At 54.4% G+C, this 27,786-nt stretch overlaps 1 protein-coding gene across 3 annotated transcripts in view; it reads left to right on the forward strand.

Moving 5' to 3' along the window:
- MYO7A (myosin VIIA) overlaps window positions 1-22,612 on the forward strand; it is a 64,572-nt gene extending 41,960 nt beyond the window's left edge. Inside the window, exons 28-47 of one of the 3 annotated variants that reach the window (XM_021704595.1) lie at window positions 102-275; window positions 1,123-1,350; window positions 2,656-2,826; window positions 4,790-4,907; window positions 5,664-5,790; window positions 6,918-7,087; window positions 8,043-8,233; window positions 8,890-9,014; window positions 9,659-9,816; window positions 10,787-10,940; window positions 12,105-12,260; window positions 12,720-12,825; window positions 13,938-14,051; window positions 15,127-15,214; window positions 15,392-15,498; window positions 18,226-18,411; window positions 18,861-18,977; window positions 20,045-20,128; window positions 21,276-21,395; window positions 21,996-22,612. In XM_021704595.1, the coding sequence (XP_021560270.1) occupies window positions 102-275; window positions 1,123-1,350; window positions 2,656-2,826; window positions 4,790-4,907; window positions 5,664-5,790; window positions 6,918-7,087; window positions 8,043-8,233; window positions 8,890-9,014; window positions 9,659-9,816; window positions 10,787-10,940; window positions 12,105-12,260; window positions 12,720-12,825; window positions 13,938-14,051; window positions 15,127-15,214; window positions 15,392-15,498; window positions 18,226-18,411; window positions 18,861-18,977; window positions 20,045-20,128; window positions 21,276-21,395; window positions 21,996-22,085 (2,784 nt within the window). In that variant the 3' untranslated portion in view covers window positions 22,086-22,612. Of the gene's footprint in view, window positions 1-101; window positions 276-1,122; window positions 1,351-2,655; window positions 2,827-4,789; window positions 4,908-5,663; window positions 5,791-6,806; window positions 7,088-8,042; window positions 8,234-8,889; window positions 9,015-9,658; window positions 9,817-10,786; window positions 10,941-12,104; window positions 12,261-12,719; window positions 12,826-13,937; window positions 14,052-15,126; window positions 15,215-15,391; window positions 15,499-18,225; window positions 18,412-18,860; window positions 18,978-20,044; window positions 20,129-21,275; window positions 21,396-21,995 lie in introns of all 3 variants that reach the window. The other 2 variants (XM_044919835.1, XM_044919836.1) reach the window with 2 other exon arrangements.
- The last annotated feature ends 5,174 nt before the right edge of the window (window positions 22,613-27,786 follow it).

Below are 27,786 nucleotides of genomic sequence, written 5' to 3' on the forward strand. Positions count from 1 at the left end.
GGCAGCTCCAACCCCCTAGGAGCAGGGAGCCGGGAAACCCAGAGGGCATGAACTGGTCTGAAGTGAAAAGATCCCCACAAACACTCTTTGGTCATTTTCAGGCCACCAAGTCCAAGAAACCCATCATGTTGCCTGTAACATTCATGGACGGGACCACCAAGACCCTGCTGACCGACTCAGCCACCACGGCCAAGGAGCTCTGCGACGCACTGGCTGACAAGATCTCGCTCAAGGACCGCTTTGGGTTCTCCCTCTACATTGCCCTGTTTGATAAGGTAGCCCTCCCCCCCCGCAGCACCCCCTCCTGGCACCACCCTGGCTCCTGTTCTGGGTCTGCCACGCATTGACTCAGGCCATCTTGGGCAGTTACCTACCTTCCAGAGCCTTCATTTCCTCTCAGCCACTGGTACCTCTGCCTCTGCCCAACTCATTAGGACTGTGGAGAGCACCTAGAATCAGTGGTAGATGGAAACCCAGAGCTCACTTCTGTCACGTACCTGGGCTGAGTCAACCCTCCCTTGGTACCGGAGAAAAAACATGACAGACACGGACTAGGGTGGGGGGGCATGCAGCTACTTAGTCTCTGAGATTCAGTTTTCTCATTTGCAAATGGGAATGTACGTTTCTATCAGGTTTCTATGGTGGTTTCTGTTCGCTTCTTGGTGGCTACCTGGAGTGTGTGCGACCCGGGGCACATGTGGGCCGGGGGGCGGGTGATTTTGCCTCCGCACTCAGCAATACCGCAGGCAGCAGTGATGTCCGCGCCCCCCCCCCCCAATCCGGCAGGTCCAGGGACAGAACCATGTTGTCCGACAGAGTTTGCCTGAATTTTTCTCACCTACAGATAGCTCCCGTGTTTTCAGTGACCGTTTGTCCATCAGAGTTTCACGTAAGGCTTACACTAGGAAATGGGAATGCCCGCGTGGCTGTGCCGACTCAGAGCCTGTGGCTGGGATCCAGAGGTCTGATCTGCTTCCTGGGTGACCCGGACACATCCCTGCTTTTCTCTGAGCCCCGGTTTTCCATTTGAACAAGAACAGTTGGCACAGTTGATGGCTCTTTGTGAGTCCTTCCCTGCCTGCTCATCTTTCTGCTGGGTGACCTCCAGCCCTGTGCCCGCAGGTGTCCTCCCTGGGCAGTGGCAGTGACCACGTCATGGACGCCATCTCCCAGTGTGAGCAGTATGCCAAGGAGCAGGGTGCCCAGGAACGCAATGCCCCCTGGAGGCTCTTCTTCCGCAAAGAGGTCTTCACGCCCTGGCACAACCCCTCCGAAGACAACGTGGCCACCAACCTCATCTACCAGCAGGTCGTGCGAGGGGTCAAGTTCGGGGAGTACAGGTGTGAGAAGGTGAGTGACGGTGAGTCTTCTGCCTGAGCTTGCTCGGCTCACAGCCCTCTATTTTCCAAATTTGGGCTGAATGTTACTGTCTGTGACCCACTATTAGCTTATGTGGAGGTTAGCCCGACTGAGGCTTCTTCTAGATGAACACTGCCCATGGGAACAAGGGCTCTGAAGCCTAGTGTGAACCCTGCCAGTGGAAGAGGTGTTCACACTTCTGCAGTGCTCATGCATGGTACAGAGTCCGTGCTTCAGAACTTGCTATGTTGTTCTGCGTTCATCCAGAAAACCCTGTCTTAAAGGAGTAAGAGATTCACTTGTATAGGCCAGAGTTTGCAAATGTGTACTCTCTTAGTCTCCTTTTTAAAGGACAGGAGTGATATGGAGTAACTCGTGTTGTGTTATTTTATTTTGGATGGTGGTGATGATGGTTCTCATGGTGCCTAAGATTCTGTTGGTGATTGTGATGGGGATTAAGGGTGGAGGTGATGGAAAAGAAGGGGGTGCTTGGTGGTGGCGGTGGGGACAGTGGAGGCAGCAATGGTAGTGGTGATGATGAGGATGGTGTTGGTGTTGGGCGGGGTTGGTGGCCCGGGATGGTGCCAGGTTGGTGATGGTGAAAATGGTGTTGGTGGTAATGGTGGTGGTGAGCTGATACTCACGCAGAAGGTGTGAGTATAGCCATATCAGTTGTCAAAATTCTGAAATGCTTTGAACGGGCTGGGAAACATCTACTGCCTTCAAGACACCAAAGAGCCTTTCTCTATTCCCCTTCTGCCACAGCCCCGGTGAGCCCCAGGCTGCTGTGTACCGCCCCAGGCAGAGAAGGGGCAAATGCCCAGTCCCCATCATCTGGCCCTCTAAAGCCTCTGCAGCAGAGCCTCCTTGTTGCTCACTACTTGGCCCATCCCAGGGTGGGGTGGTGATGGAGATGGTTATGTGCTGCCCACCCCTCCCTCTGACAGTGCCAGCAGGACCCAGGTCCCCCCTTCCCCAGGGCAGTCTGTCAGCCCCAGTCGCTGGCTCACGGGCCAGGAATGTGGTGGTTGACCCATCACCGATGGGCTGGCCGGCCTCTCTGGGTCACCTTGTGCGCCTCGGTGCTGGTGCTGAGGGCACCCAGGAGAAGGCAGGGGTGTGGCCCTGTCCTTGCGGAGCTCATGGTTCCACCAAGCAGACGAGAACTTCTGGGGAATCAGTTTCCCAAACCCCGGGGTCGACAGCTGCAGGAGGCAGGGCCCTAGGGGCTTCACTGGTCTGGAAGGGCTTCCCAGAGCGTGTGTGAAGAGCATCCTCCTCTCCCTCCCCGCCTAGGAAGATGACCTGGCCGAGCTGGCCTCCCAGCAGTACTTTGTGGACTATGGCTCCGAGATGATCCTGGAGCGCCTCCTAAACCTCGTGCCCACCTATATCCCTGCCCGCGAGATCACGCCCCTGAAGACACTTGAGAAGTGGGCCCAGCTGGCCATTGCTGCCCACAAGAAGGTAGGAGGGCAGGGCAGGGTCTTAGAGGAGGGGCTCATGAGCCTCATGAGAGAAACCATGGGTCCAAGGGCTTGGCTGCCACAGCCCCAGTGAGCCCCAGGCTGCTGTGTACCGTCCCAGGCAGAGAAGGGGCAAATGCCCAGTCCCCATCATCTGGCCCTCTAGCAAGCCTCAGCCGCTTGCTAGAGCCGCGACTCAGTACTGTTGGTGCATGCTGGGAGAGCTTCTAGGAAGCACATCCTCCTTCCTGCCTAAAAGAGTTCCAGCCCAACTTCCTGCTTGGGGAAATTTAGGTACAGACCCCTCGACCCCATTGCTCGAGGCCCCAGGCTCATAACCAGCCCTGAGTGGCTCTCTTCCAAGCTAAGGGGCCTGCCCAAGTGCTAGAGGAGGGGTGGCCTGGCTGCTGGACCCACGGGCCTCCCCACCTCCTGGCCCTGGTTGTGTAAGACCAGAGTCGTCTTTGCACACAAGTTCCCGGGGGCTCTGCAGACCAGCAGTCTTTCAGCTTTCTATACCACACGCCCTCTTCCCTAACCCAGGGGCCCCATGTACCTCTCCCACCCAACTCTTTGCCTTCCCTGGTGAGCTGCCCACAAGCCTCCCCTCGTCTCGGAACCTGCCCTGCACCCTCCCTACATCTAGGCCTGGCTCCCCCGCCAGGCCCTCCCCTCCCCTCCCCTCCAGGCCCCTGCAGAAGCAATGCATGTTTTCCCTCCACCCCTCTGTCTCTCTGTCCAGGCAACCTCTTGCCCCTCACTCTCCCACCCTGTCAGTTGCCGAAGCCCATCCATTCCACCTCCCAAATAGCTTCCATCCCTCTGAGTCCACCCCCCCCGCCCTGCCCCGGGGCCTCCTCAGAGTTCACTGCCATCATGCACTTGGCACGTTCTGGGCCGGCTGCCATCCTTCATCAATTGGTTCTGTTTGGGGTGCTTGCCATGTGTCGGGCACTGCACCAGGCCCTGGGGACACAGCCATGAAGAGGACAGGGGTGGTCTCTGCCCCTCACAGCCCACAACCGAGCTTGGACCAGAGCCTGTTGGCCTGTGTGTCCCATATCCCGGAGCCAGTCTTCCCATAGAGTGTACAACTATGAATTAGCATGGTTTTTAGGGTCCAAGGGGTAAAAACATTTTATCTGGGAACAACTTCAAACTTATGGAGAAGTTGCAAGTTCCAAAACCTGGAACCGTATACCCCTCCACTTCACCCAGACTTACTAGTTGTTCTGTGCTGCATTTGCTTGATGATCCTCTCTCTCCGTGTCTGCACACGCAGTCTCTTCTGACCCCTGTCCCCTCCTGGGAGGGCCCTGCTTCCGGCCCTCTCAGCACATGGCATGCACATGCGTCTTTGCCCATGTCGGTGTCCAGAGATGACAAATACCATGAGTTCAATTTGATACGTCCAGTTCTACTCGAACCCCATCGAGTTGTTAATAGGGCTCTGAGGGCTATTTTTAGGTAATCAAATGCCAGGGCTTTCCTCCAGCAGCACTGCATCAGCCCCTGGCTACTCCAGCCCTCCCCAGCTCCTCCCTCCCGGGTTCGCTGTCAGGTTCTGCTAACAGCCCAGCCTAACAGTGGCTGCCTCGTCCACACTTCCGTGTGGCCTGGCTCCTACGTGTCTGCTCCCCACCCCTCTTCCTGGTGTGGCACACACACCCCTGCTCAGCCACACACGTGCCCCTACCCCAGATGCCTCATGCTCACCCATGACTTCAGGCCTTGCACGTATGCCGGCCAGAGTCGTGGGCTTTTCTGTCGCAGCTGAACTGGGAGCTCCCTGCAGGTGGGACCTATGGAGTGATGGGGGTGGCTGTGGGCTGATGGGGTGTGACAAGGCCACGGTGCCCAGGAGGGCACCTTAGTTCCAGGGCGCTCCTGGCTTGGGGGGCACAGACATTGGATTTTCAGACAGAGCTCATGTGATATCTATTTCCCCATCCATCCCTCTGCAGGGGATTTATGCCCAGAGGAGAACTGATGCCCAGAAGGTCAAAGAGGATGTGGTCAATTATGCCCGCTTCAAGTGGCCCTTGCTCTTCTCCAGGTTTTATGAAGCCTACAAATTTTCAGGTACCCCCTCAGCCCTCCTGCCTCCCCGTCTTCCTCCACGTGCTCTCCCACCCCGCACTCTATGGCTCCAGCCCACCGCAGAAGGAAGGGATGGCCTGAGCCAGACCCCGCGGTGAGCCCGGCTCCTGCCTGCGGCCTTGCTTGCTCGTGCCAGGTCAGTGAGCAGGGTGGCTCCTGCCTGCCCCCAGCCCAGGCGCTCAGCAACACTCTGGGTTAGACAACGAAATGCCTGCTAAGATAACTAAGCACCTGCTGTGTACAGAAGCAGGCGGCCCAGAGGAAAGGCTGGGCTGACTCTGAAGCAGAGCGTGGATATAACGGACACAAACCCACAAGGGCCATTGGCTCTGCCATCCTCGGGTCCGAATGACCGGGCATCTGCTCCATGCTAGGCCCTGCACTGGTCCCGGGCTTCACAGAATCACCAGATATCTAGCTGGAGGGGATCTTGGGGCTCAGTCGACCCCCTCCCCATAGCCCATCTCACTCCAGGGCAGGGTCGTTTCCAGAGCTGCACAAAGAACAGAGGCTGGGCTAGGACTCCAACCAAGTTTCCCAAGTTCAGTGCTCTCTTCCCACTGCACTTCTGAGTTTTGACTGGTAGGGAGGTTGCACTCTGCGAGGCTCAGTTTCCCCATCTGTAAAATGGATATCCGTATGCTCCCCCTTGCTACCTCCCTTGTGGGCATGAGGACTGGGAAGGGCTGGGCTGTGAGTGGGGCTGCCTCCCTCTCGCTGCCTTGGTCTCTGCTCCAGGCCCCAGCCTCCCCAAGAATGACGTTATTGTGGCGGTCAACTGGACGGGGGTCTACTTTGTGGATGAGCAGGAGCAGGTGCTCCTGGAGCTGTCCTTCCCCGAGATCATGGCCGTGTCCAGCAGTAGGTTAGTGCAACCCCTCCCGCGCCTCCCGCGCCACCCTTCAGTGCAGAGCAGGGGGTTGGCCAGCGCTGCCCAAAGCCCAGCGGCAGGGATGTGTCAAGCCCAGTGTTCTGACTCAGCACCGTCTGAAGTAAGGAGGGGCAGATGGAGACACAGACAGATGGGAAAGGAGAGGGCTACTGGAGCTTTCCTGGGGGTCCTGGGGATCTTTGACAGGGAGTCGCTGCCTCATAGAGGATGTCACTGAGGTGCAGAGACATCCAGTCACCTGTCCTGGTCCCATGTGCTTGAGCAGTTTGTACCACACTGTGCAGACCACCCAGGCGCCTTCCTCCTGATCGGGGCCGAGGGGCCTTTATGGGGTATTAATGGCATTCAGAGATGGGTGTGGGTGGCTAGGAGGACAGCTGGGGGCTGTCAAGTGTGTACAAAGAGGGTCTGGCCTGGGATTCAGGGGCCCGGGTGGGACTCATGTCCATGTCCTCATCCCTGAAACAGAGCTGTTAATACTTGCCTTTGGTAACAGTGGTGAGGGATAAATGTAACAATCGGTGGGGGAACTCTGGAAACTGAAAGGTGCAGGCGCACTAGAGCAGTGGTGAGGGGGGGCTCCTGGAATAGCCTGGTGTTCCCAGCGGGCCCTCCCCTGATCCCAGGCTTATGCGGGTGTGTCTGGGCAGCATCTGCTGCGGGCTGGGGCCGGGCATGTCCAGCTCTGACCAGGCATGTGCTAGGCACAGGGATGCAGGGTGATAGGCCTTGCCCTCTTGCAGCTTCCTTCAGTTGAGAGAGGAGATAGACATTGAACAGGCTATTTTAAAGCAAGGACCAGGGTGATGTGGGCTGTGGGAGGGCAAGGAGGACTTCCTGAAGGAAGCAGTATCTAGGCTGAGATCTAAAGGGTGGGTAGGAATTAGACAGCCAAAGGGAACTAGACTGGGCCCTTCCAGGCCTTGCCCCCGACCATGTGTGACTTTGGCAGGGCCACGTCTCACTGGGCTGGCCTCGGCCTCCTTCAGGGAGTGCCATGTCCTGCTCTCGCGCCAGGCTGCTCTGACCTGGGCTGGCCCTCACTTGGGCTGGGCAGGACTGACCCCGGCTGGGCCCTGTTCTCTGTGTTGGTCCTGCAGGGGAGCAAAACTGGTAGCCCCCAGCTTCACGCTGGCTACCATCAAAGGGGATGAGTACACCTTTACCTCCAGCAACGCTGAAGACATCCGTGACCTAGTGGTCACCTTCCTGGAAGGGCTCCGGAAGAGGTCTAAGTACGTGGTGGCCCTGCAGGACAACCCCAACCCTGGTGAGTGGCTCCTGGCAGAGGCCGCCAGGCACCGGGGCTCAGGGGCATCAGGCAGATCACACACCTTGGCCTTGGCCTAGCATTCAAGACCACCAGCGCCTCTTACCACCCTTCCCTAGATACCCTCGGCTCCACCTGGACCAATAGCCAAACTCCATACCTTCCCTCTGTGCCCCTCTCCTGCTCCTTTCACACTCACCACCTGTCACCTTCTCCAGGTGACATCAGGGGTTCCTCCTCAGTAGTCTCCAAATACCCACCACCTTCACATGATGACAGCAGTTAACAGCTACCCTGACTGAACACGCCCCAGGCCTCCGAGGCTCTGGGCAGAGCGTGGAAAGGACAGAGATAAAACGGACCCTGGCGCTCCTCTCAGCAGGGAGAGGGGCTGGAAACAGACAGTGAGAATCCCTGTGACAGTGCAGTGACCAGGGAAGCCCAGAGCCTCGGGGAGTCTGGACAGGAGGCCCCCATGCAGCCTGGGGTTCAGGGAGGAGGTAGGTGTGGACACAGTGTTTGAGGCAGAGAGGAGAGCACAAACCCAGTACAGAGGCTGGAGAAAACAAGCGTGTCTGGGAACTGCAGATAGTGTGGTTTGGCTGGAATGGGGAGGAAAGAGGGGAAGGGTGAGAAGTGAAGGGGAAGAAGTCAGGAAACCCAGCCCACAACAGCCCTGTGAGCATGTTGAGGAGGGTGGACTTTCTCCCCAGGGCAATGGGGAGCCATGGAAGGCTTGTGAGCAGGGGAATGGCCCGCTCCAGTGGCCATGTCTGTGTGAAGGGTTGTGGCAAGGTGGAGGCAGGGTGACCAGTGAGCAGACATGAGAGCGACAGGGCCTCAGTTATTCAGTGAGAAGGAACAGCTTATAGGTCATCAACCCAAATAAAAATGTTCCAATCCAGCCTCTCTCTCTCTCTGCCCCCATGTGGCCCTGCTCACCTCTGCTGCCCAGCAGGGGAGGAGTCAGGTTTCCTCAGCTTTGCCAAGGGAGACCTCATCATCCTGGACCATGATACAGGAGAGCAGGTCCTGAACTCAGGCTGGGCCAACGGCATCAATGAGAGGACCAGGCAGCGTGGGGACTTCCCCACCGACTGCGTGTATGTCATGCCCACTGTCACCATGCCACCGCGGGAGATTGTGGTATGTGGCTTGGGCATGGCACATGGATGGGAGTCTCCTCTGGGCCTCTCCTTGTCTTCTTCCTGTATCTGTAAAATGGAGTGAGGAATTATAATAGATTCATGGTCTGCAGTTCCTGTGAAGATGGTCTGGGGGTCTTACAGGACCACAAACTTCAAGCTGGGGAAGCTGTCAAACCTGTGCTGGGTGGCAAGTGGCCTAGAAACTGCATCAGATGAGGATCTGCCTGGGCCTCACCCCAAGTGGGGCGAGGGATACGAGGAGAGTGGGGAAGGGAAAGCATCACCTCGCACTGCCTGCGAGCAGAGCTTGGAAGGGAGGCCGTGGTTCTTCTGGATCACAGCCCTGAAGACTCAGAGCCTGGCTTTCCAGACAGTTGCTGAGCTAGACTCTGTTGACTGGGCCGTACTCATACCACATCTCCCTGCTCCATCCAGGCTTTCTGACTGACCCATCCTGGTTCAGACACAGGGTATTAAAGAAATGATCCTGAGTCCAGCATGATGGAGGGCTCCCAGGGTCAGAATAGGGTGAGGGTCAACCCCATGGCAGCAATCTTTCCCAGCCCCAGTCCAGAAGGCTCTGGGTTTTACCATGTTGATCCCAGGGGCCCCAGATAAAGAGCTGACCTCAGCCCCCTGTCTCTTGGTCTCTAGGCCCTGGTCACCATGACCCCTGACCAGAGACAGGACGTTGTCCGCCTCTTGCAGCTGCGGACAGCGGAGCCTGAGGTGCGCGCCAAGCCCTATACGCTGGAGGAATTTTCCTACGACTATTTCAGGTGATGGAGAAAGGGTAGAGGGAGGCCAGGAGAGTGAGCTATAGGCTTCTGCTACTCTAGTCAGTGTGGTGGGGTTGCCTTGGGATGCTCCTATCAGGGAGCAGGAGGGCAGTTTCTATCTACTGAGATGACCCTTCTTGTGTCATTTTATTCTTCCTTCATTTAAGATACCATGACTGTGGCCACCCCAGGTGGGGTCCTGGGCACTCACAACCCATGCCTGTGCCTGCCTCACCAACTCACAGTCCCGGTGGGGAGCTAGGCACAAAACTGGGCAGCTGTGATTGTGTGTGCCCAGCATTATGGCGGGGATGCTGGGGGATGGGGGTAGAGACAGGGGACAGGCTTCCTGGAGGAGGTGGTATCTGAGCCGAGCTGTACAGGGGGTGACCCGGGTGGAGGAGTGCTGCAGGCAGCACATGCCAAGGCCAGAGCGGGGAAAGCAGAGAGGGACAGAGGGGAGGAGGCCATGGAGGTGGGCAGGGCTGGTTTTCTAGGTGAGAAAGTAGGGTCCAGGGAGGGATGGTGACTCATCCCAGGTCACTCAGTGCAACAGGGAAGAACGGGGCCTTCAGCCTCCATGCACAGGTAGGAGAGAGGCAGGTCTTACAACCTGGGGGTCAGTGCCGACTGTGTTGTGTCAGGCCCCCACCCAAGCACACGCTGAGCCGGGTGATGGTATCCAAGGCCCGTGGCAAGGACCGGCTGTGGAGCCACACACGGGAGCCACTCAAGCAGGCACTGCTCAAGAAGATCCTGGGCAGCGAGGAGCTCTCACAGGAGGCCTGCATGGCCTTCATTGATATCCACACCTGTGGGGGTGGGCACCATGGAAGGGCAGGGCAGGGGCCCCAAGGAGGGGGACCCCAGGGGAGGGGGGCACCGGGCCCCTGCCTCTAGGGTTTTCATCCAGATACCTCCTTCCTTCTGAGGGGCCTGGTTGGGTCCTGGGCAGTGTGGAGGGATGCAGATCCATTTGCTGGCACCTTACAGTGGCGGCTTACCCTTACAGGGGCCGCCTAATCCATTGTCTCCTCTGATCCCGTCATTCGGTTCACAGATGTGTACTGTGTCATGTGCTAGGCCGGGCATGAAGACATAGCTCTGACCAGACCCAGTCCCTGGCCTCATGGTGCTTACAGCCGAAAAGGGCAGACATGCTGATCGGGACAGTGCTGTGATGGGGCAGAACTGATGTGGGCTTGGAGGAGGGCAGGATGGCCTTCCTGGAAGAAGGGGTATCTAGGCTGAGACCTGAAGACTGAGCAGGTCCTAGTCAGTCAAAGGAGAGATGAGTGGGGAGTGTTCCAGACAGAATGAGCATGCCCCAAATCCCTGAATCACAAAATGATTCAGCACAGGTGGAGGGCAGAGGCCTAGAAGAAAATCTGAAGATGTGGGCTGACTAATGAAGGGTTCCCAAGTCCCATTAACAAGCTTGGACTGCATCTTAAGGCCACGAGGAGCCACTAAGCGGCGGGGTGGCACAGTCAGATTTGTGATTTGGAACGTCCGTCCTGGTTGCTGTGAGGACTTTGGATGTGGGGTGGGACCACTGGTGAGGAGGTAGCCAGAGGAGTTTAGGAGAGGGTGGGCAGTCGGCATGGAGAGCTGGGTGGCGGGGAGACAACAGGAGGTCGGACCTTTCCTGAGTGAGTAGTCTGAGGCCCAGAGCCACACAGTTGGTTAGAGGCAGACCCCGTTAGAGAGAGTGGCCTCCTGGGTCAGTGTTCACCCCATCGGTCACAAGCCCTTCCTTGACGGCGTCCCACCCATGCTCAAGTACATGGGCGACTACCCATCCAAGAGGACGCGCTCGGTCAACGAGCTCACTGACCAGATCTTTGAGGGCGCCCTAAAGGCCGAGCCTCTCAAGGATGAGGTGTATGTGCATATCCTGAAGCAGCTGACCGACAACCACATCAGGTGGGTGGGAGTGGTAGGCGGGTGAGGGGCAGCCTCCCCTACTAGTGCTCACAGCTACTCACCATGACAGGGAGCTCCCTCCCTCCCGAGGCAGGTAGCAGTGCTTCGTCACTCAGGACAGGGACCTCAGGCCCCCTCATGGACCACCTCTGCCTCAAGGCCCAAGGGAGTCTGGTTAAGAACCAAGAGGTGGTGGCTGCGCCCTCTGAATCTGTCCTCCTCCAAGTTTAACTGCACCAGCTCCTCCTAAACTTCCTGCCACTCACTGCCCGAACCTCCTCTAGACACCCCTCCCCAGCCCAGACTCCACTGTCTGCCTGCAGGTTCCACCCATGAGCCCATGTCCCAGCCTGGAGCGGGCTGCGCTCTGCGGGCCAGCAGTTGGAAGCTCCGGCTGAAAACTCTCACGGGCTGAAGGTGTTGAGTCCCAGAGTGTGTCACTTTCTCCCTGCTGGGCCGGACCGTGGCAGGAACGGAAGTCAGGCCCATGCGAAGTCTTAGAGCCTGAGGGAAGCCCCACCCTCTCCCCTTACACCCAGATCCCCAACTCCCTCCTCAGCGTTGCCATTTTCTGCACCTCTTACAAAATCCACCATCGAACCATACATCAGATCACTTCTCACTGCCAAACCTTTATACATGCTATGCCCGCAGCCAGCATTTATCGCCTTTTTTGCGTATCAGAATTTGCCTCAGCCCTCAAAACCGAGATCAAATGCCACCTCCTCCTAGAAGCCCTCGATGGTTCTCTCCTATCAGGCCCAAGGAGCTCAGAGTGGTGCCCGATGGAGCCTAACTCTGTGCTACTCAAAGGATAGATGAGTTAAAGAGCTTCCGCCAGGACACAAATCACACACTGCTTCCTTCATAGGAAAGTCTTGCCAAGAAACAGAATCTTAGCTGAACCAAGAGTGCTTGGTTGACACAGCTGACTTTCATTCTGGCACGAGCACCTGACCTCCATGTCGCTGGGGACGGCGTGGCCCAGTGTGGCTTGGCCGGCCACACTCTGAGTAGCACTACCTGGGTCTGGCTGCCGGGGAGGTGGGTCACGGCAGGCACGTGCTGCCGCGGTGAGGAGCCGAGGGACGTGCGGCCCCTTGGGGTCCTCAGGCCCACGGCTGGCCTGTGTACCCCTGCCGGAGCCCGCGCCTCTTCTGGCAGGTATAGCGAGGAGCGGGGCTGGGAGCTGCTCTGGCTGTGCACGGGCCTCTTCCCGCCCAGCAACATCCTCCTGCCACACGTGCAGCGCTTCGTGCAGTCCCGCAAGCACTGCCCGCTCGCCCTCGACTGCCTGCAGCGCCTCCAGAAAGCCCTGAGGTGCGGCGGCCCCCGAAGAGCAGAGGCAGAGGGCCAAGAGCTCGGGGCAGGGGCGGGGAGGTGTTCCCAGCCACGCCGGGCTTGTGGGTGTCCCTTGGGGATGAGGTGGGACGTGTCCCTGGGGTACCGCGGCTGCCAGCCAGCCCCAGGTCGCAGCACGCAGGGCCCATTCGGGACACAGCTTCTCAGGAGGGCAGCTGCATGCCTTGCGGCCTCCTGTTCTGCAGAAGCCCACTTCCTCCTCCGCCTCAGGCCTGGGTGCGGGCTTCTCTTCTCTTGTCCTTCTACAGTTGAGGAGCTGGAGGCTCTGAGAGGTTAAGTGACTGTCACCTGGTAGGAAGTGGTGGACAGGAATTAGAACTGGGGTCTGGCTCCAAAGTTCCCTCTGTTCCCTGCTCCCCATGGCCCCGTGAACCCGCTGGCTCCTGACTGCCCCTCCACCCCTCTCCTGGTTTTCAGAAATGGGTCCCGGAAGTACCCCCCACACCTGGTGGAGGTGGAGGCCATCCAGCACAAAACCACCCAGATTTTCCACAAGGTCTACTTTCCTGATGACACCGATGAGGTGAGGGCTGCCGGCTTCCTGGTCACTGGATGCTCCTGAAGGACCAGGCTCCCTGAGGACACAGGGAGCAGCCCTGGTGCCTCTCCCCTGCCATCCCCACATTTGCCCCCACCCTCCTGCTCCTCAGTGGAGTCAGGGCTCAGCTGAGAGGCTAGAGACTCTCTGGGTCAGGAGACCTGGGGTTCCCGGGCCGACCTCCTGTTGTCTCCAGCAGCTTCCTTGGGAAGATCGTTCTTCCCTCTCTGAGGAGGCTCTGGCTCGGAGAAAAGTGCTCCCTCCCTCTGAGCTGAGCTCTGTCCAGTGCCACCTCTGTACCTGGGCACAGGCCCACCTGCCCCTACCCGGCCCCCCGCCCAAGCCCACTTTCCTGCGGGCCCCTTCGTTCCTCCCCACCTGACCTGGTTGTGGGTCTCCTTGTCCAAAGGTCCTGTTTGTCTCCTCGTCATGCCCATTAGGTCAGGCTGCTTCTTGACCGCCGCTCCCTGCTCCATCTCAGCACAGGGGCTCATTCAGATAAATGAGTCCAGCACTGAAACTTGTAGTTTGAAAAGCAGTTTTAAAACTAGTCTAGAGACTAGAGACTCAGAAATGCCATAACAGGATTCCAGTGACAAGGACAAGAAACGAACACATCCTTTCCTGTCTCTCCAGTGGAAGGTTACATGAAGCAGTGCCCCCACCTCCACCGCAGGCTGCTTTCCCTCTCTCTTTTTTCTTCCCCTTTCTGGAATTTGCTTTCTTCTTCCTCCAGCCTCTCCTCCCAATCACCCTGCCCAGCTGTGCTCCCTGGGCCTCTCATCCACCATGCTTTGTGTAGCCAGGCCCAGAACCCTGGAAGCAGAGGCCAAGTCCGCCTGGAGGCTGGGGAGGACACGATCTGGGAAAACCCAGACAGAAGTTGACTTTTTCCTTTTCTTAAATGCCATGCCCAGCTCTAGACCCATGGGGAAACCCCTCCCTTCGAGGGTGCCCTCAATGGGAGCGGAGGGGAGGGGAGAGGAGGGAATGGGAGGGGGCTCAATTTAGTTGCAGGCACAGACAGAGGGATGCAAGAAGCCCAGCAGAGGCCTTGCTAGAGCCAAGTAACCACCCCTGATCCCGACACTCCCCAGGCCTTTGAGGTGGAGTCCAGCACTAAGGCCAAAGACTTCTGCCAGAACATCGCAGCCCGGCTGCTCCTCAAGTCCTCAGAGGGATTCAGCCTCTTTGTCAAAATTGCAGACAAGGTGGGTCGTGGGTCATTGGCTTCCTGTCAGACCCCTGTTGGTCTGTCTGTTGGAACATTTGCTTGGGCCATAGGAGCTAGGGGCTCGCGGGGCAGCAGGGAGGGGAGAGAGAATGAGGGAGCGAGTGAGGGGAGGAGAGAGTTGTGCTTCCATGTGGCATCTGACTGTGTCCCTGTCCTTCACACATCCCTGCAAGGGCCCCCTTACTTGTAGCAGCCTTCCCTTAATCTTTCTCTTCTGACACATAGCAGAGCATGGCCTCAAACCTCTTGAGAGCCATGTGGTACTTTAGGTTCTGGATACACCAAGCTCAGCACTCTGCCTCAACACACGTGTACTTTCCAGATTTGATTTGACTGGTCACTCAGCTGCCATGCTGAGACCAATTAACCCTTGAGATAACCCTTGAAATGAGAGGGTGATTAGCCCCACCGAACAGATCACAAAACCTGGGCTCAGAAAGGTTAAGTAACTCATCCAAAGTCACACAGCAAGGACGCAGACCCAAAGAGGTCTGACTCCAAGGCACAGGCCCCTGGCACCATGCCATACTGCTCACCCCCACTTCTGTGTCTGTAGAGGTCAAGGGCCCAGCTTTAGAGCCTCTTCCTGTGGGAAGGCTTCCCTGACCCCGTCAGGTAGATTAGGTGCTCACTCACAGTTCCCCGTGCATCCATGTCTGTCTCCTCATTTCACAACTGTCCCTGTGCCAGACACTGGGAACCAGAGGTGATCTCAGTGAGGTCCTGGACCCAGAGGAGCTTGGAGCCTGTGGGAGGAGCAGGCCATGGATGTTGGAGAATGTCCAAAGGGGGACTGGGCCTCATTCTTGGCTTTCTCCCCAGGGTCTAGGGAGGTGTGCAGGTGGTCTTTGCTGAATGACAAATGGAATGACTGTCACCCTGGGCAGGAAGTGGGCTGTATTCTAGAGACATTCAACAGGCACAGTCAGGGCAGGGTGGGACACCCCTTCTGGCTGCAAGAAAGGGCCACCAGGAGGGCCTTGAGTGAGAAAGTGAGAAAACTCACTATTGCTGGAACTAAAATGAGTGGACTGCAATGTGCCTGTCCCTAGGTCATTAGTGTCCCCGAGAATGACTTCTTCTTCGACTTTGTTCGACACCTGACAGACTGGATAAAGAAAGCACGGCCCGTCAAGGATGGTAATGTGAGGCTGGGTCCTGGGATCATGTGAGGCCCGGAATGGGGCAGGTGCTGGCTTGGGCCGTAACTGCGAGGCCCACCTGGGTGGGACCCGAGCTCGGGCCTCCTCCGGGGCCTGGTGCTGGGCGACCCTCTGTGCTGGGCCCTTCTGGGTGACCGACTGCCCTCTGCCGCAGGAATCGTGCCCTCGCTCACCTACCAGGTATTCTTCATGAAGAAGCTGTGGACCACCACGGTGCCCGGGAAGGACCCGATGGCCGATTCCATCTTCCACTATTACCAGGTGAGCTGCCTAGCGCCTCTCTACCGTGGCTGCCTCCACGTGCTGCTGGCCCTGCGATACTTTGGGAAAGCAGGAACCTGCTGTCCTTGCAGGGGCAGAGGCCTGTAATGGCAAGGCCTCCGAGAGATTCCTGCTGGGATCCTGAGGACTGGCTCAGCCTCACACTCTTCTCCTTCCTCAGGGCCTTGTACTTTCTTCTGGGCTCTTAATCCCCACCTGTTCACACCCTTCCCTTGGTGAGGGGCTGTCCTCTGAATTCCAGGTTCTGCTGCTCTACCTGGGCATATCCGGGTGTATCCAAGGCCTGTGTGAATCTGTAAATGCTTTCCAGCACAAGCATGTGCCTACGGGAAGCCAAGGCAGGGGGTGGGGGGTGAGCCCTCTGCCGCAGGAATCGTGCCCTCGCTCACCTACCAGGTGCCCTCGTGGTCCACTCATGATCTAGTCTTGGGAACAGGGAACACTTCCCTTATGATGATTGAAATAACATCTAAAAGCTCAGTAGGTGAAGGAAAGACCCGAGGGAAGAGCTTCCCAAAGAGAGAATATTACAAAGGCTTCCTAGCATACCTGAGAATTTGAAAAAATATAGCTGGAGTGAAGTGAACAATGGGATGCTGGGTATAAGACAAGGCAGCAGAAATAGCTAGTGGCACTCCCATGCAGGGCCACAGTCAGGATTTGGGGTTCTACCTTGAGTAGAACCCCAGATTCCTGCAGCAGAGGGCTCACCCCCCACCCCTTGCCCTGGCTTCCCTCTACCCAGACTAGAGGTTCAACCCTCATGTTGAACCTCTAGTCTGTGTCTGGCACTTTTCACTCATTTTGCCCTCCCAGCAAACCCCAACAAGTAGGCATGTTGTTCCCATTTTACAGAGCGAGAAACTGAGACGCAGAGAGATTGATGTAATTAAGACGATAGGGCAGGTGGAACCGGGGTTTGATTCCATGTCTTCACAATGGCAGACTCCGCGATCTTTTCTGGGCTAGCCCACGTACCTTTTCCTGTGGGGCAGATGGCCCAGGATGCTGGGAAGGCTGGGGGAGGCAGAGCTGGTGACTGCCATGGTAAAGAGAACCCTGGCCTGGGAGTCGGCAGGGCTCATTTATACATGAGCTCTGCCTCTCCCCATGGTGCCCATGTAGTGAATGGCAACGTGAATGTCAGCTGTCAGTTCCCCCAATGCAGAAACCCCCATCAGCCTTAACACCTCCCTCTGCCTCCTTTCCTCTGTCCCAAATCATTCACCTGATGACTTCATCTCCCAAATCTCTCTAAAATCCATCCCCATCTGTCCATTACCACCTGTACCCACTCGGGTCAGTCCATCATCTTCTCATTTGGATGAAGCTGGTAAACTTTCCCCTGAGCTCCCCTGTCCATACCACCCCCCCTTTGAACCCATTCTCTACAGGGGGTCATCATGCTTTTGGGACCATGGATTCCCATGGCTTTCAAGGTAGAACCCCAAATCCTGACTGTGGCCCTGCATGGGAGTGCCACTAGCTATTTCTGCTGCCTTGTCTTATACCCAGCATCCCATTGTTCACTTCACTCCAGCTATATTTTTTCAAATTCTCAGGTATGCTAGGAAGCCTTTGTAATATTCTCTCTTTGGGAAGCTCTTCCCTCGGGTCTTTCCTTCACCTACTGAGCTTTTAGATGTTATTTCAATCATCATAAGGGAAGTGTTCCCTGTTCCCAAGACTAGATCAGGTCAACTAATTATATGCTGCTATAGCACTGGGAACAGTTCCTTCAAAGATCGTAATTATACATTGACTTTGGGGGATGGTTGTCTGTTCTTGCCTTGACTACAAATTCTATGAGAGTAGGGAGGGTATATGTTGTTGCTTAAAGGGCCTGGCTCATAGTAGATGCTCAACGAATATGTGTTGGCTTGGTGGATGGGTGAATAGGCAGTGACTCAGAGAATGAATGGGTGGAAAGATGGATGGTGAATGAACTTATGGGTGGCTATTGGTGGGTGGATAGATGGACAAATTGGAAATGGACGTGGGTAGGTAGAACCATCTGGGTGGGCGGATGGATGGATGGGTATGGATGGGTAGATAGGTGGGTGAGTAGATGAAAAGGTGGATGGATAATAATTGATTCAGGTTTCTAATCTGCAGTGTGTCCTCAGGCCAGCCTCAGTTTCCCTATGCTTCAAAGAGTGGGTAAGACAGTTGTTAGGCTGTGGATGGCGTTGGCCCTTTAGAGGCTTCATTTTTGCTTTTGGTCCACTCCTCGTCCTCAGTTTCTCTGTTTCTGGGTCTGGAAGTTCAAAGTGGGGAAGGGGCTGGTGCTGCTGATGAAGCCAGCTGGTCTCCAGGGAACACAATGGGAGGAGGGGGTCAGCCTGAGAGGCTTTTCTCAAGGGAGGACAGGCTCGGAAGATTAGGGCTGTGGAACAGTCTCAGGTTCACCAGCCGTCACTCTGAGTTTCTCCGTCTTTGAAATGGGGCTGCTCACCTCACCAGATTCTGATGAGGGGAGGAGGAAAGAATATTCATACATGGCTCTGCTTTCCAACTGTAACATGCTGCATCTGTGCGGGCATGATTGCTACTTCCCTCCCACCTCCCCTGGGGACACAGTGTCAGCCGAGGCTGACAGGTAGGCCCAGATGTGGGCTAAGGCAGTAGACCCTCCTCAGCCTGGTAGGGAAGGAGCCTGCTTCCTTCAGTTCCCTCCGCGCCTACGACCTGCTCTGCCTCTGGTAGGAGTTGCCCAAGTATCTCCGAGGCTACCACAAGTGCACGCGGGAGGAGGTGCTGCAGCTGGGGGCGCTGATCTACAGGGTCAAGTTCGAGGAGGACAAGTCCTACTTCCCCAGTATCCCCAAGCTGCTACGGGAGCTGGTGCCCCAGGACCTCATCCGGCAGATCTCACCTGACGACTGGAAGCGGGTGAGTATGGAGGAGGCAGCAGGACTAGGGACACTGATGAATGGGTCTCCGGGCACCCCAAGGGTCAGGGGGAAGGTGCTGGCCAGCAGCCCAGAGAAGTCTCTCTTGTGGCCCCTGTGTATGATAAAGTCCCCCTCCCATTTTCCCTTCCACTTGCTTTAGTATCCAGTCTTCCAGGCAAAGGCCTCACCTGGCTGCTTGGTAGTAATCTGCCCTGTCCTGGTTACCATGGTGACCTGATTTTACTTGATACTCTTGCGCCTGCTTGCTTAGGGGAGGGTGGGGAGGGGAGGGAGATCAGGATTCCATTAACTGGGATAAGGGGGGAGCCCTTCATGGCCTCTAGGACCCCCACCATATGCCTGGCCCCCCAGGGCCCATGACAGCTGACAGTGCAGGTGGGATAGGAGTGACAGGGGAGAGGCCTCTGACCCACATTCCCCCGGCAGTCTATCGTCGCCTACTTCAACAAGCATGCAGGGAAGTCCAAGGAGGAAGCCAAGCTAGCCTTCCTAAAGCTCATCTTCAAGTGGCCCACCTTTGGTTCAGCTTTCTTTGAGGTGAAGGTACGTTATGGGTGGCTTCTCAGGAGGAAGGGGTCAAGGAGCAGGGGCAAGAAGGCACAGAAACTCCTCCCCAGGACCGTGGGAAACAGCCCTGGCCTCTGCCACCTGCGCTGGCAAGGGAAAGGAGGGGAGCACCCTCAGCTTTGTACCACCTGGATGTCTCGGGCCTGGGACACAAGGAACCACCATAAGCTCAGCCTGGGAGGGGAGGCAAATAATATGTAATGAAGAGTGAACTGTGCTGTGTGTGACAAGGGGGAGCCCCCATCAAGGTGGTGGAGCCTCAGAGGCCTACCCAGACTATGAAGGCTGAGGAGGCAACACCTGTGCTTTCCAGGAAGACCCTGGGGGGAGTTCCTGGCAGAGGGCCTAGCAGGAGCACAGGAAGTGCAAGTGGTTGAGTATGGTTGGGCGTAGGGTATGAAGTGAGCAGATTGTGGTGAGGCAGCTTGGCAAACAGGCAAGGGGGTTGGGTTTCCTCCTGCAGGTGGTGACAGACCCTGGAGGGTTCTGAACAGGGCTGAGGGGGCCAGAAGTGCACTCTGACTGCAGGGTGGGGGTGAGCCGGAGGGGCGGGAGCAGAGGCAGGAGAATGGTGGACAGGCTGGCAGGAGAACTGTGGGGATCGGTCAGGGCGGCGAGGAGGGAATGGCCTGGCTACATGCCTTGGATACGGGCCTTCTGAGAAGTCTGGCTGTGCAAGGAAGAGAGGGAGGCACAGAGGTAAGCTAGAGGCAGGGGTAGAGTTCAGAGAGGGTTTTTAAATATGAAAGACCTTTGGGCTGAGAGAGGAGATAGCCCAGACTCCTAGAGAAGCAGGAGAGAAGGGAAGAAACTGCCACCGGGGAGGGTGGGAGATGGGGTCATTTGGGGACCCAGGAAGGGATCTGGGTGGCACTGAGGGCCCAGCAGAGGTGGAAGCCATGAGGTTGTGGCAGGGCCGCCAGCTCTGCTGCACCCCTGGCATGGAGCAGGCAGCAAGAGAAGGCAACTTAATCCTAGCACCCAGCTTTTCCTGCTCTGGGCTCCCCCCGCTAGATCTGATGGTTTCTGGCTCTCTTTGCTAGCAAACTACGGAGCCAAACTTCCCTGAGATCCTCTTAATTGCCATCAATAAGTATGGGGTCAGCCTCATCGATCCCAGAACCAAGGTGAGCAGTGACAGGGGAAAGCAGGGGTGGGGAGGTGGACTTCTCTGTCTGCACCTCTAACAACAGTGCCCAGACCCAACCCCCGAAGAGCCCCTGCTGGCCACTATCCTCACTTCATCTGCCCTCTTGGCCACATATCCTGAGAGGTTATCTGTGTTTTGTCTACTTTCTTCCCTGCTCCATCAAAATTGCTCTCCTAGAGTTACTAGCCAACACCTTGCTACTAAATCCAATGAACTTGTTAGTACTTGGCCTATCAGCATCACTGGACCCTACCAACCATTTCTTCCTTCAACGGTGCTCTCTGTCCCTATTGGTCAGGATGGCAGACTCCATGTTGGGGCGGGGGGGTGTAACTGCTACTTGCATTCATGGGCCAGAGAAGTCCTCACCAAGGGAACCAGGAAGCACAGTCCTACTACATACCGAGGAGGGATACAACTGGACCATTGGCAAAGGGTGTCAGTGGACACCACCTTCCCCTTGTGCTCATGTGCCCCACGTTCTTGGTTTTCCTCTTATCTCTCTTGGTCATTCTTCTCACATACTTCTTTGGGATTCTTCTCCACCCACACATATCTGCTCCCCATCCTTTTTTTTTTTTATTAAAGATTTTATTTATTTTTTTATTTGAGAGAGAGAGAATGAGAGACAGAGAGCATGAGAGGGAGGAGGGTCAGAGGGAGAAGCAGACTCCCTGCCGAGCAGGGAGCCCAATGCGGGACTCGATCCCGGGACTCCAGGATCATGACCTGAGCCGAAGGCAGTCGCTTAACCAACTGAGCCACCCAGGCGCCCCCTGCTCCCCATCCTTGTCATCTTCTTGTCTTCCTCCTCAGGACCATCTCATTCAGGATCACAGTTGCAGTTTCTTCAGGCCTCTCAAATTTCCAGTTCCAGCCCCACATACCCCACAGCCTCCCAGACTTCCTTGGGTGTCCCACCATCTGGCCCTAAATGAGGCATGGAGGTGGGGACGTACCTGCCTCCCCCAGCAGCTTCATGGCAGAGCTGGCTTCTATCTTTTTGCTCCTCCTGTCTGAGGGCCCAAGACCTTTCCAGGGGGTGGTGTCTGTGGGCTAGAACTGAGGGAAGTGAGGCCAGAGGGTCCAGACTGTGCAGCTTCAAACTTTCTCTGCTTCCCCAGGACATCTTGACCACTCATCCCTTCACCAAGATCTCCAACTGGAGTAGTGGCAACACCTACTTCCACATCACCATTGGGAACCTGGTGCGTGGGAGCAAATTGCTCTGTGAGACATCACTGGTGAGAGCTCTTCTGTTTAGGCCTGGTGGGCTTCCCTGCTTTGCCTGCAGCTCCAGCTATTCTCTCAGTCTCCAGAACAACACAAGAGTGCATGGCTTGGCCTGAAATTGGGATCAAGGATCAGACTGGGCCAAAGTCAGGTCAACTTGAGGCTCAGCTTAGGTCTGGAAAAGCGGCTTAATTTGGGGCTGAGGAACAGACCCCCTCATTTAATAATTATTGTTTGAGTGACTTTAGTATCTGGGGACTGAGTCTTTAGCCCCTGAGTTCAACAGTAGACCCATTAGCAATGAGGCCTCTTCGACTGAGCTGGCCTTCAAAGGCATGGCTCAACTGGTAGAGCCTTTAGAGTCACCAGTATATAAGGGACCTACAAGCTAGGGCCTTCACGTGGGGTCATAACAACTTAGAACCTTAGACATCTGGCTGGATGAGTCCAACCCTTCAAGTGTACAGCTGGGGAGACTGAGTCCAGAGCAGGACAGGATTCTCCTTTGTCCAGGGCTCTTCCCTCTGCAGTTTCCTGGGAGGGTTCTGGGTCTGAGTGGGCTGGTCCTGTCAGACTTTTTGCTCTGTTTATCTTCTTGCTGCTGTTTCCAGGGCTACAAGATGGATGACCTCCTGACTTCCTATATTAGCCAGATGCTCACGGCCATGAGCAAACAGCGGGGCTCCAGGAGTGGCAAGTGAACAGTGAGGGAGGTGGTGCTGGCTCAGGCCCATCAGCTACCTCTGCAGGTTGGGGAGGACTTTGCCATCTGGGCAGGGAGGCTGGGCCAGCCGGCCACTGATTACACCAACTTGGCTTCCTGTCCTTCTTCCAGTGAGGCAGACTTGCTGGGATGCAGAACTCCCCTTGATCCACTCCTGAGGGTTGGTTCTAGTCCTGGCTTGCCGTGGCCTTCCCAGTTGTAAGAGCCTGTGCTCCTTGGATGCCTTTCTTAGACCAGTCCTACCACGTGACCTCCTTTGACTTTCTGTGTACCACTGAGACAGGGAATCAAGAGCACACTTAGTTCTCCGTACTGGGACCAACCAAACCAAACCAACCAAGAATATTCTGAAACCTAAGGGACTGGCTTAATTCCTGTAAGTCCAGGATCCTCAGCTGGGATGGGGGAGACAGACCACTTTTACATATTGCAGTGTGAGTGCTGAGCCCCTGTGCCAGTTTCCCCTGATCGCCTCAGAGTATAAAGTATGTGTTTAATCTTTTGGCCCTAGAGTGTCTTTGCTGGGGGAAGGGGAGAGAGTGGGGGAGTGTGTATGGGACAAAGACGGGGCCCTGTGGGAGTGGCTGGTATAAGTATCTCCTCAGTCTATGTGTGCAGGGCTAAGCTGGTCTGGGTTTGGGGCTTGAGGTCCGGAGCCCAAGGTGTGCTTGAAAGGGGCTTAAAGGGACTGGCTGGGACCAGGGTAGGTTTGGGGGAAATGTTGGGACATCAGTCTGGGAGGTAGGGACCTAAGTGTGCAGGGGCTGGGGATCTAGAGGAGGCACCAGCTTCTGGGCCCTAACTAGGGCCAGTGGAGCCAGAGTGGCCCTTGTATCCTGTCAGAAACATCTCCTTAGTTCATCAACAGCTCCAAGAAGGATGCTGCCTTGGGTTAAGTCCCTATGTCCTGAGAGTGCCTATAAAATGTTACTTTATGACCAGGATGAAACAACCAAGTTGGGCCATGATCTGGGCAGGTATGGGGGTGGGGGCTTCAGACAGGGGAGGTGTTATGTAGGGTGGGGGCATCCTCCTAGGCTGTGGCTAGGAGGAGCGCCTAGAGAAGTGACAATGGAGAAGCCCCTTGAGGAGGGCATGTTTATGATCAGCCCCCTATGTCCCCCTAATACTGCAGCAGAGCTGAGTCCTTAAGTGTCTTGGGTCATCTGCATCTGGATGCCCAAACACTCCACAGGGAGTGCTATTCCCCAGCTACCTGTGTGGGAGAGGCTGCTTGTGAAAATGGGGGACTCAAACCAGACAGCCCTGCTTCCTGGGATGATCATGTGCTGTCTGAGACAGCTTTGCCCCACCAATGTTTACATGGTTCTACAGGAAGCCCAGGATCAATCTGAGCCAGAAGGAAGGTGCTGTGATAGTCTGCCCCTACACCATCATATCGATGGAGATACAGAGGCTCAGAAAGGAGTGTGAATAGGTAAAAGTCACAAGGAACTCAGTTCACTGCTTCTAACATTTAGCTCTCAGACACAAGGGGCTCCAGATTCTTGTTCTATCCTCTAGTTCCCCTTCAAGGCCTAGGGCTGGTGAGTGGGCACAGAATTATGCCCATGATCCCATTGCACACTAGAGTGTGTGTGTGTGGGATGAGATCTTTCCCCCAACTCCAACTCCTGCCTGTGCCACTTCTCATTCGCTGACTCAGGATGGCATCACTTTTGCACTTATCTCCTAGTCTCTGTCAGCCTGAGTGATCACAGGGTACAAATAATACGTCATTTACTTTCTGGGTTCCTGAGAGGTCGCCTTTATTCCCATGCTGATGTGCACAAAGCCATTCCTTTAGCAGGGAGTACTATGAAGGGTTAGGATGAGAACAGAGAACAACTAGCTCCAACTCCAAGACCACAACTCCCTTGCCCACCCCCTTGAGACACATTCTTTACGAAAAGTGCTAGACCAGAATGGTCCTCCTGAGAGCCTCAATGGCCCTTCTGCACTCCTTTCTTGACTACTCCCCAGCATCGCCACCCTTAGGCACAGAGAGGAAGAGGGAGGAGAAGGCAAGGTATGACTAAGTTGTCTCCAAAGACATCCTGTAGGAGAAGGAGGACATGCTAGAGAAGGAATGCACTGTATGAAAGGATTCCTGGCAGGAGGATTTAACGATGGGGGTCTCCTGGGATTTTCAGGATGGAGGCCTCTTTGGTGGGCACTGTGAATCCCAGGATTTCAGTGGCAGGGGGTCAATGTGATTCAGAGGAGGGAGTCTGTCTGATGACTTCCCTGGGGGAGAACATCAGTGGTTTGATGTTCTTCTTGGGGGACACCGGTGGTTTGACTTTCCCCCTGGGGAACACTGGTGGTTTGACTTTCCCCCTGGGGGACACTGGTGGTTTGACCTTCCCCTTGGGGGACATCGGTGGTTTGACCTTCCCCTTGTGGGGTCACTGATGGTTTCACATCCTCCTTGGGGGGGTAGTGCTGGTCTGAGGGCCTCGTGCTTGGGGGCTTCCGTGACACAGAGGGAGTTTGGATATCTGAAAGTTTTGGGAATTTAGGATGGCTGGAAGGTGGCCACAGTCCAGGGGTTTTCCGTGACTCATTTTCTATGTCAGGGCCTGGTTCCTGAATATCTGTAGGGGATAGAAAAGACATAAACACACCCTTTAGTGTCACTTCCCCAATCTGTGTGTGCTGTGTGGTGAACTTACAGTCATCTCTTAAATGTCAGAACCACCTCCACTCCCTCAGGCTCATTCTAAAATCCTCCCCCAAGATTTTGGGCAAACTTATAAGTGGCCCTCCAATTCTGCCTGGGGCAAAAAAAGTCCATTATGTGAGGGTATGGAAGCTCCAAAGGAAGCTCTCCAAAAGTAGCCTTTGCTTAAAGATTATATATTTTACAATAATTGCTTTCAAATCAGTTTATAGAGAAAAAAGAACATGTTTCCCCACTAGAATGTGAGCTTCTTGAGGCCAGGGACCTTTGATTTGCTTGCCACTAAATCCCTGGTACCCAGAAAAATGTCACATACTAGGTGCTTGATAAATATCTTTTGGCTAATTGAAAAACTGGTAATAGACAGCTAGAGAATTCAGACCTACTCTCCTACTCAGAGCAAATTTTTTAAATGGATAAAATACAAAGAAACATAGCAAAATTATTTGAGTTAACAACATAGTGAGGAGTTATGGGGACCAAATCAAGAAGAATGTGAAAATCCAAAAAGGTAAACCCAGACCCAACTATAAGAAATTCACTTTAGATACAAAGACACAAATAGATTGAAATTTTTAAAAGAATGGAAAAATAAAAACCTTGTTAACACTACTAAAAAGATGGAGGTGCTATTAATATCACACAAAGTATACTTCAGAGCAAGAATATTACCAGGGATAAGGAAGTTCATTTCCTTATGATAAAGAGGTCATTTCATCAAGAAGACATAACTCTAAATGTTTACACACCTATTAACAGTGTTTCAAAACACATGAAGCAAAGACAAGACTGCAAAGAGAAATAAATCTACAATTATACTTGAAGATTTCAATACTCTATTCTCAATGACTAATAGAACAACTACGCAGAAAATCAGTAAGATACAGAACACCTGAAAAACACTACTGGTTCTGGTCCAAGATGGTGATGTTGGAAGACGCTGAACTCACCTCCTCCACAAACACCTATTTATAGAACAATTTCTCCCGAAGATGACCTGAGGGCTGACTGACAGCTTCTTCACCATAAAAGAAACCACACAGAGAATGGCAAGAGAGATAGAGACATAGTAAGGAAGGGAACCCCCACACCAACTCTGTGAACTGCCATGGCGGGCGGTAGATAGTACTGAGGGGTTGTGAACAGATTCGTCTGCCCTGACACAGAAAAAAAAAAAGCCCTGGTTTAAAAGGGCAACTAGAATATAAAGGAACCAGTCATAGAACCCTGCCAAACAGTGGGGGAGCTGGCAAGTGCCTTGATAGTGTAGATGGAAGCAGGGTCTGGGCATCCTAGCTGGCCTACTGTCTCAGCGGGCCCTGGAGCCCTAACCCACACCAGCCTAAGCCATCCCTCTAAAAGTCATCCCTCTAAGGCAGCCCCAGTGTAGCACATACTGGTACAACCCTGGTCAGGGCTCACTACAGTTACAGTTACAGCCATCTTGCCATGGTGGCATAGGTGTAAAGCACCCTAGAACACCCTGGGTCCAAACCACTTTGGCTCGAGACAACTTGCTAAGGTACTCCTGGCACAGACACACACCTGAGCTCTAGCTGCCCTACCAGGGTGCCCCCTGAGTTGAGTACCCTGGAACACCCTGGCTTGCACCCACTTCAGCTTCAGTAGTACTGCCAGGGCACTCACTGCATGGAGAATCCCGAGACCACCACGGCCCACACCCACTTCAGCTCTGGCCGTCTAGAGTGCCCCAGAATCCCCAACCCATAATCCACTAAGGTCACCAGGCACAACAGTATACATAAAGGATGGCCAAAAACAAGACCATTCCTCTAAGTTTAGGAGAAGTAGCTGTTCTGCCTAATTTATAGAAAAACAGAAAATCGAGCAAAATGAGGAGACAGAGGAATATGCTGCAAATGAAAGAACAAGACAACTCAGAAAAAGAACTAAATGAAATGTAGATAACCAATCTACCTGATAAAGAGTTCAGAGTGATGGTTATAAAGATGTTCAACAGACTGGAGAGAATAGTAGATGAACTTAGAACTTCAACAAAGAGAAAACATAAAAAAGGGCCACAGTTTAAGAACACAATAACCTAAATGAAAAATACACTAGAAGGAATCAACAGACTTGAGGATGCAGAAGAACAGAGCAGAGATCTGGAAGACAGGGTAATGGAGAGCACCTGAGCTGAATAGCAAAAAGAAAAAAGAATTTTAAGATTTTATTATTTTTAAAAGTAATCTCTGTACCCAATGTGTGGCTTGAACTCAACCCTGAGACCAAGAGTCACACACTCTACCAACTAAGCCAGCCAGGCACCCTGGGAAAAAAGAATTTTAAAAAATGAGAATTGGATAAGAGGTCTCTTGAGCAACATCAAATGAACAAACATTTGCATTATAGGGGTTCCAGAAGGAGAAGAGAGCGAGAAAGGCAGTTGAAGAAACAACTCCTTCTTCTCCAGAAGGAGAAGAGAGAGAGAAAGGCAATTGAAGAAACAACAAATGAGGATTACTGGATAAGAGGTCTCTTGAGCAACATCAAACAAACACACATTTGCATTATAGGGGTTCCAGAAGGAGAAGAGAGAGAGAAAGGCAGTTGAAGAAACAATTGAAAACTTTCATAACCCCAGGAAGGAAACAGACATCCAAGTTTAGGAAGCACATAAAGTTAAAAACAAGATGAACTCAATGAGGTCCAAAACATGACATATAGTAATTAAAATGTCAAAGTTTAATCTTTTTTTTTTTTTTTAAGCAGAGAGAGAAGCAACTAATAATGTACAAGGGAAACTCCATAAGGAGTTTCAAAAATCAACTGATTTTTCAGCAGAAACTTTGCAGGCCAGAAGAAAGTGGCATGATATATTTAAAGTGCTGAAAGGAAAAAACGTACAACCAACAATATTCTACCTGGCAAGATTATCATTCAGAATTGAAGGAGAGGTAAAGCGTTTCCAAAACAAAAGGTGAAGGAGTTATCACCACTACACTGGCCTTACAAGAAAAGTTAAAGGGACTTT

The sequence above is a fragment of the Neomonachus schauinslandi genome, chromosome 11 (genome assembly GCF_002201575.2).
Source record: "Neomonachus schauinslandi chromosome 11, ASM220157v2, whole genome shotgun sequence".
NCBI classification, from domain to species: Eukaryota; Metazoa; Chordata; class Mammalia; order Carnivora; family Phocidae; genus Neomonachus; species Neomonachus schauinslandi.